This window comes from Echinops telfairi, unplaced genomic scaffold (genome assembly GCF_000313985.2).
Source record: "Echinops telfairi isolate 266 unplaced genomic scaffold, ASM31398v2 ScPeMD7_1;HRSCAF=3_0, whole genome shotgun sequence".
Classification (NCBI taxonomy): domain Eukaryota; kingdom Metazoa; phylum Chordata; class Mammalia; order Afrosoricida; family Tenrecidae; genus Echinops; species Echinops telfairi.
In genome coordinates, this window is record NW_022103896.1 from 87,622,333 (window position 1) to 87,631,714 (window position 9,382).

Genomic DNA, 9,382 nt, shown 5'->3' on the forward strand with positions numbered 1-9,382 from the left:
GATACCATTAATGCAATTTGGGATATTATGGTAGCCAACGTGGCATCTACATATACATTTCAATGTGCTTTACTTGTATTTTAATAATAACGCTGGTTCAATTTCCTTTCAGTGACCATGCAATTCTCTATGGCAGCAATGGCAATCTTGCTCCAGGTTTGGGCCTATGGGCTCCATTGCAGTTCTTTGCTGAGGCGGGAGAACTGATTCTCTCTCCACGACACCCCTTCCTCCTTAAGATGCAGTGGCTGAGATGACAATTGTCTCACCGGCTTCCCTGCTCATAGGCCTTGGTCACATCACAGCAATCCATGAAGGAGAAAAGCAATCATTTTACCTTATTTAGCACAATTTAGAGATATATGAGCGGTGGAAGAACATACCCCAGCAGTCTTAAAGAAATAGCTAAGGATAGAAATTCTTAAATTTGGGCTTCATTTAGCAAACAGAAAAGTGGAATTTAATGACAAAGGGGTGACAAGTAAGTGCTGCAGAGAGGTGTGGACTGTTTTCAAAACACTTGCAGAATGTTTTTAGTTTTTATGTTCACATGGGTAATATTAAGGAAGGAGCCAATTCTGGCTAAGATATGTGAATTTTTTTCCAAAAGAAACTACGCTATGTAAACTGAAATAAATACATTGACATGCTATTTATGGAAGAGCAATAAATGAGTCTAAAGCTATGTAAAGGTTCCACAAAGTCTAGCCTTAATTCTAGGAACAGAAGAATTTACCCCGGCACTCAGAAATCATTTTTCAGGATGCAATCATTTCTTTAAGTCACATGGATTTCCACCTAACTTGGAGCTTCTTACCTGTTTCTGCTCCTCTCCTAAGCCATCCCACATGGAAGCCACAATTTTGGAGACTTCGCCAAAGGTAGCATTGGGATTTTGGCCCTTGATGGCCGCTTGGGTGTCACGAAAGAATAGTGCGTAGGCGGACACGGGCTTCTGGGGCTCATTTGGATCCTTCTTCTTCTTTTTCTTAGGGGTTTTTTGTTTTTTTGCCATGTCAGAGGCAGGTCGCTTCTCTCCACCACTGATCTAAAATACAAAGCAAAGTATCATTAAAACAAAAACGCCTCCAGCTGTTCTCAAGTTGATGTTGACATATGGTAAATCCTATGTGTGGCAAAGTAGACCTGGGCTTCATGGGTCTTCAATGACCTGACCTTCCAGACGCAGTTCACCAGCCTTGGCTTCCAAGGCAACACTCGGTGACCTCAAACCCCCAACCTTTGGCTTAGCAGCCAAATCCTCAATCTTTAGTGCCACTTAGGGGCTATGCATATAGAACTACAGGAAAAGTGAGGAAATTGGGGGCCAACACCAACTGCTGCTTTCATTTGCAACTTTCACATACTCACCCACAAATCACAAAGACACAGATGTCTTTTAAGTGGAGTTATTACTATTGCATTTTGTTCAGCGAGCGCTTCATATTTCACATATGCTCAATTATTATTCTCCTAACTCAGTTGACTTAGCTTTAAAATAATTTGGTGAACTCACTTAATAATATTACTACACTATTAAGTATTATTCCTTGATTATCCATCTTCTTTTTATCTTTAACTACAACTAAGACAGCAGGGAATTTCTCTTGTACTAACACTGTTTGATAATTAATCTAATTAATGTTCTTCTGAGTTGATCCTGTCATCCAAATTATGATTTTAAAGACAGTAATTAATAAAGCTGAATGCATACTTGATTTTACATTTAGGTTTATGGAATATTTCCGTGAATCTTAGCAATGCAGTGACATTAAAGATGATCATATTCAGTACTCTAGATCAGTGCTGTCTTGCAGAACTTTCTGAAATGATGGAACATTTCTAAAATCTGCATTATTCAATATGGAGCTACTGAGTACTTGGAATATGGCTGGTGTGAATGAAGAACTACATGTAAAATTTAATTTTAGTTAAAATGGCCACGTGGAGACCGTGGCTACTATATTGAAGGGTGCATATCTAGAAAGAAACTAGATTCTAGAGATTTCTGAGCAGTGTTATGTTCAGTTTTAAAATGTAGTCAAATTTTCTCAAGCACAAATATCTGGATAAATGAAATTGTTATTCTAATAGAAATGGAAAAGAACAACATTGAACATAATTAAGATACATGCATTTGAATATTATAAGGTTCTGTTTTAATATTATCTCAGCTTTCGGCTAGGATTTCTTTCAGATATAGAATGACATGAGTCTACAGTATAGGAACCAGTTCTGTTATCTGATCAAATCCCTCTCATGATGCCTTTGTCATCATCATAATGCCCCAAGGACACTATTTTCTAGTAGTTACTATGATTATTGAATGTTTTGCCTCCTTACCTTATATTTTTGTGGTTGCTGTTGTTTTTAATCCTCCCAATACAGTGAACTATCTATATCTTATTCAGATAAAAATCGACCCCATTGGTGACATAAAGGGCTTGGAGAACTTGCGTCTCTCAATATGGCCGTGCACGAGAATCACATGAGAATCACCCGGAAAGCCTTTAAATAACCTGAAGTCAAGATGTGGAGGGAAGGGCAGCCGTTGACGCAGTCACTCCCTCTAAACTGTGCTCTTCTCACTTGGTTGTAACTGGCTAAGCTACGGTCTCCAGTTCAGCCAAATATCAGTCTAGCTACAGCCATGGCAGCTCACTGCCATCGAGTCAATGCTGACTCATAGCGGCCGCCTGTGGGTTTCGGGAACTAAGTGTTTACGGGAGTAGAAAGCCCTGTGTTTCTCCCACGGAGCTGCTGGTGGTTTCAAACCGCAGATCATGTGGACTGCAGCCCGACGCATAACCACTACAACACCAGGGTTCCGTTAGCCATGGTAGAGTTACATGTAATTAGATGATTTGCCTTTGGGCTGAGCCAATTACTTTCCACCATGCAATATAGTGTGGTGTGATTAATCAGTTGAGGTCATTCTACTGTAGGGCAGATACCATATAAAATTATTTCTCAGTTCCTAACAAAACAAACACAGAGTAAGCACAGAGACACACGTGCACACAGTGTGCACACAATATTTGAAGACCTATTTACAAAGAATGTCGAGGATTACTGAAAGGCACCAAAACTAGCAGAGAGGCTTAAAGAAAGAATCCACATGGCTCATACCCTGCTTGGGCTTTAAGCCTTCATGGCCCTGAGCCTCGGGGTGTTTCGATTTGGTAACTCCAGTTAACTAAGGTGGCATCTAAATGTTTTGAGAGTCAGAGCAACTAGCACACAAACGTTCTCTGTGATCCAAAGTTCTGTATGGTCATCTCTTTCTCCTTTTCTTTACAACAAACCTTCAGGAGGTTGTGTGTGCTCCTGTAATTCACCTCACTATGCATTCCCTCTGGTCCTGGAATCTTGATAGGGTCACCAGTGGTCACGTTACCAAATCCAATGGCGATTTGGTGAAGTTTCTCTGTGAGTGTCCTTTCCCCCATGGGTTGCATGACATTATACTCTATGGGTTTTACTCTTGCCCTGAGGATGCCTTTAGGGGCATCCTCCTCTACCCATTAGAATTGGGAGAGAGTTCTAAGATGTTTGTGTTAAAACCTCTTGTCTTGTGAGTTTGTATTGGGGGATCTAATAAGTAGTTAGAGATAGATATTGGCTATTGTATTGAACATAACTGTTCTACAGGAGAAATTTTCTAAAGTTATGAGAATTTTAAGACTAGAGATTAAAATGTAATGCTGATATTATAATCTTTAGGATGCAGAAGAAACGATATAGTGCAAAAATAAAACTCTGGTGGGTAGTGATTTCGGGTTGGGCTACAATCTGCAAGGTCTGCAGTTTGAACCACCAGCTGCTCCACCTGAGAAAGAGCTGGTTTCCTCCGCCCAGAAACAGCTACAGTCTTGGAAACTCACAGGGGGCAGTTCGAACTCTGTCCTGTAGGGTCACTAGGAGTTGCCATCGACTCAATGTCAGTGAGTTTGGATTTTGAGACGCAACTAGGAGCATATTGAAAGTAAGGACAATGTCTTCTCTTTATATCCTTTATAGCATTTGTGACTTGCATAGAGGATGGTCACACATTTTCACTTTCTCCTTCTACAGCACTAGACTGAGGCTTAGAATGACAAGGCAAGAAAACATATGAAGCACATTAAAACACTGTATAAAAAAATAATCGTCACTAAAAGCACAGCTGAGCTGAGGCTCTACTTTGTGGCCTTGATTACAAGGGCTCATTTTGGAATGAGTGAAACCACTAATACATAAATATATACACAAACACAAATGTTACTCTCACCGAAACTTTACACAGATGCACGTACTTCATGTAATTTACTTTTAAAAATGTATTTTAAAAATCCTTTGAGGTGTTCTTAGACTTCTGGCAATCCACATCTTGTCATGCTTTATTGCTTAATTATAGTGATGTATTTAACCTAGTTATCATAAGAAACACCAATCTTTCACTTTAAAGAAGCATGTTTTAACAATGCTGTTAGATTATACTTCCCAGGAATACAGACTATCAAAGAAAAAGAATCCCTGATGCTGAAATGTCCTCAGAGAAGTTATAAACATGTATAAGCATATTTAAAATAAACTGGAGCAGTCCCAGAGCCCTTAATGGAGCTGGGAGGGCTGTTTAATGCACACTATCTCGCAGTAATCGCTGTAGTTTAAAATAGATTTTAATCAAGCACCATCTGCATAATAGGCTGAACAAACAGCATAGAACTCCACTTATAACTCTTACCAAGATAAAGTAAATATTATAAAATCTTCACCATAGAAACAACCCATATCATAGCATTTTTTATTCCTGTGTGGAGGTGTTATTTATTAAGTCAAAGTTTTGGTACTGAAATTTATTCTTCCCATTCTAAACCATGCTATCTACAAACTCCCCTGTGAGAATAAATTTAAATAAACATAGGAAGGGATTCATCTAGTTAGTGGGCAATCAGCAAGGCACTAATAGTTACTTCACCTTACAATGATGTTTATTATTATCATTAATAATAAGGGTACATTTAATGACTGAAAACATCAATTCCAGGAAAACGCATATGAAGTGTTCTTCTTTTGAAATGATTTCTAAGTGTGAGCACTGTGTCTGTATCACCATCTTTAAAGCCAAATCATTTTTAAGAATCTTTGATTCTGCCATAGTTGAACATTGTTTTTGAGCAAGTTTAGGAAAATATTCTAGTGGCTTTAAGTAAAACAGGTTGTTTAGGCTATTTGTCAGAAAAAAAAATCACTGTAAAAGAGAAGGGTTGGTTGTAATTATCTCTACCTAGTAAAAGTTACATTTATCAATTTAATTGGATTCACTTGCTTCCGCACCCCCCCCCCAATTTCCACTTGTCAAGCAATATTATTTATTTCTTATTTATCTGGCTTATTGTTTGTGCAAGGAATGCCCAACTTTACTGAAAAATGCCCAGATGTAAAAAAAATCAGGTATCCTTGCTCATACTAAACTTAAAAATTTCTACGAATTAACCATGCTGAGATTATGTAGTGCATGTCTAAGAACAGAAAGTCTGTGGAAACACTATATCCTAACATAGCTGAGTTACCTGTATGGATTCTAGAGCTAATTGTTTGCAATCAGATATGAAAAGTACTATATTTCTCTAATAGTTTTGATTTTCCTCCAAACTAGTTTTGTCAGGATCACCCAATGAGGGCAATATATATGGTATATTAAATATGTATCAATATACAAGGGGGTACACCCTCCCAAAACCAGTATTTACATTTTTTTTTACAAAACAACCTTATCACCCTCAAAGCAATCTCTATTACACTTAACACATTTGTCAAATCTGTGATTCCATTCTTGCAAACATTTATCAAACTCATGTTTGGATGGCTGAAAGCACCTCCTTCATTTTTTTCTTCACCTCTTCTATGTCAAATTGCTGTCCTTTCATGTTCCTCTGCATTTGCGGAAACAAAAGAAGTTGCATGGAGCAGGGTCAGGTGAGTCAGGTGCACTGGGCAAGAAAGACCTGGCATTTTTTGCCAAAAACTGGTGCTCTGTCATGGTGGAAAAACCAGCCCCCGTCTGCCACAAATCAGGCCTTTTTTGTCACACAGGTACACAATCTTTCCAGAACTTCTAAATAGAAACCTTGATTACCAGTCGGACTTGGTGGAACGAACTCCAAATGCACATTTTCATTCCTTCGAGATGACTGATGTCCAAAATGAGGTTTGTAATCAGTCAACATTTCACCTTTTTTGAAATGAGAAAACCACTCGTACACTTGAGTTTTTCCTATAGCACTGTCCTTGCAAGCTGTGTTCAACAGTACAACAGTTTCTGTGGCATTTTTCATGAGCAGGAAACAAAATTTCACAGCTGCATGCTGTTCTATTAATTTGTCTATCACAAAAAACGAGGTTCAAGCAAAACGGCTTTCACGAAAAAAAGTCACTGTTACCGGAGAGAACCTTCCCAGGTGACACCACTGGGTGCACTAACTGAGTGAGTTGCTGGATGCTCACCTAGTGGAGCTTTTTTCCATTTTGGGGGGGTGTCCCCTCATATATTTAGATACACAAATAAATATTTTAGAACATATACATAATTAAATTGCTGGAATCTAAGGCATTATACCTATTGTAACATGTGAAGGCTTTTCCATGAGCATAATAAATGCTGTTCAATTGGAAAATACCTTATTACCAAGTCTCAGTTTTAAATCCCATTGTTAGCTAGAGGCTTGACATGTGTTTTAACACTACTTGATTTGACTCAATATTTATAAACCCCTGCCTTATTATTTTCACTTTATTACAAGAGTCTTCTTACCTTTAGAACAGTGATAAATATAAACTACATCTCAAGAAGTTTATTTCACTATTATTCTAACGACTTACTCTATTTGCCTTGAGAAAAATAGACTATTGCTGTTTCTTGTTGTGTGGTGAGCACACACACGATTAACTGGAAAACTAGGAAGCAGCTTAAAAGATTAAGTAAAAGCATGAACCAGAGACATGAACAGACCACTAAGCCGGTTTCAATCGTGAAGACCGTGTATTGAACATAGTGAAATGAGTCAAACTATACAATGTTATTGTTGTTAGGTGCCAACAAGTTGCACAACAGAAGGAAACACTGCAAGGTCTTCCACCATCCTCACAATGGTTGATATATTTCAGCCCAGTGCTGTAGCCAGGGTGTCAATCCATCTCATGGAAGATCCTCTTATTGGCTGCCCCTCTACTTAATCATTAGGGAGATTAAATGAAAACCACATGAGATACCATGGCATACTCACTAGAATGACCATGATTAAAAACAAAGGAACAAATAAACCAAAAATTGCCACCTAACAAGTATTTCCCAGGTTGTAAAGAAATGGGAATTCTTATCTCTTGTTGATGAGAGTCAGAATGGTACAGTCACAGTGGTAAATTGTTTGGGAGTTCTAAAAAAAAACAACAAAAAAACAAAGGACCACATATGACTCAACAATTCCACTCGCTGGTATACACACAAGAGCCTTGGAAGCAGCGACACAAAAGGACACACGGATACCAGTGTTTAGCACAGCATTAATCACAATAGCCAAAAGATTGGGGTAAGTCAAATGGCATCAGCTAATGAATGGATCAACAAAACGTGATACACACACACAGCGGACTCAGCTGTGAAACAGAATCGCGTCCCGATATCTAACATGAGTGTTATAACGAACAGAACCTTGCAAACATTCTGCTGAGTAAAAGAGTGAGTTATGAAAGGATAAATATTTTCTGAATGCACATAGAACAAGAAGAAGCAAGTGTATAGATCAAAGCTTCCTGGTGGTGATTAAGGAGCGGGAGGGAAGGAGAACAAGGAAAACAAGGAATCGTTCGGGTTTAGGAACAATGCTTTTCTGTTTAGGGTCATGAGACATTTAGCCAAGATTATAAGTAACAGTCAGCACAATACGATTAATATCTTTTCTGTCACTGAATTGCATACCTGCAAAATGTGGAATTGGCAAATATACCAGATTTTTATATCAATAAAAATAGGAAAAGACAGGGATGCAATAGACATTTTAAAACCAATGACAGAAGTTAGAACTCAGTGGAATCATATCTTATATTTTCAAAATACATACAGGGTAATAACTGTCAATCTGAAAATTCTATACACAGCAAAACTATTTCTAAAGTAAATATGTTACCAATTGTTTCTTGGTAAAGAAAAATTTTAAAGCATAAGGGAAGTCATATCTGATAAAAGAAGTATTAAACATATGAGCAAATCCATGAGGAAAAAATACTGTATTAGATAATAACAATATATTTAATGAGAGTCATTAAATTCTATAATTTATTTGAAATATAATTAAAATGAACAACAGCTATATCAGCTCCCAATACACGTTGGAGGAACTGCATTTTTAAAGTATTTGAAGGAGGAAAGTGAACAACATATTGATCAGTTTTATATCTTTGCTCACCAAGGGTAGTCACAACGAGAAGAACACATTGTTTTTAAACTAATAATAAAAGAAACCTGAATTGAGAAAAATAAAAATCTTAAAGAAGGCAAGAGTAGATGTAATGAAACAGAACTTTTAAGCAACAAATAGAAATCAAGGTACTTGGAGAAAGAAACACAAATATTTTTAATTTATATTAATGAAAATAAAGTAAGTGCATATTTTCATGTAAATTTTAAATATAAAAATCATTTAACAATAGGATATTTAAAAGAGACCCATGTAAAACATCAAAATTCTTCCAACAGAAGAGTTGAAAGCAAAAGGATGTAAAAATAGCCCATAATCTCTATAAAGGAGAAACTAAAAATATACTTGTAATGCCAGATACTTCAAGTGTCTTAAAGTGTTTGGTGTATTACAAGTAGTGGATTACAGTTTTAGAACCACAAGCTGCTCGTTTACATTTTTTTGCATGTTTTACTGTTTGTCTCCTTAAGGCTGCCAAGATGAGTTCATAACAATCAGAACCAGGGTAATGTTTGCAAGGTGATTTTACTCATATAATTAGAATGTTTCTGTCAAAACAAACTTATTTCATTTAATTATTTAGGTAAATATACTGGAATTAAAGCATAATTATATAAAGAGAGCATAAAGTGTTAAGAGGAAAGCTTTAAAAGCTTATTTTTCTTGTGTAAGTCTAAATACTTTTTAGCTCACTTGCTAGAAATAATTGAAATGATCTTGTTGAATTAATGCTATTTCACATTTCACTAAAGCTGACAAAGTACAATGGTCCACATAAAGCCTGCTCCGACATAAAAGGAAAAACAAAACAAACCTAGCTTAATCGTTAACGGTGATGTAGACTGCTCGAGCATTTTCTTCCGAGGATTTTTCTAAGCATTTCATAAATATGTTTCAAAATTAGTCGGATGATTTTTAGTTAA

The 9,382-nt window shown here is 36.9% G+C and overlaps 1 protein-coding gene across 1 annotated transcript in view; it reads right to left on the reverse strand.

Annotated features, from left to right (window-relative positions):
• TOX (thymocyte selection associated high mobility group box) overlaps positions 1-9,382 on the reverse strand; it is a 245,773-nt gene that overhangs the window by 80,935 nt on the left and 155,456 nt on the right. Inside the window, exon 4 of the mRNA XM_004697577.2 lies at positions 818-1,048. Coding sequence (XP_004697634.1) covers positions 818-1,048 — 231 coding nt within the window. The remainder of the gene's footprint in view (positions 1-817; positions 1,049-9,382) is intronic.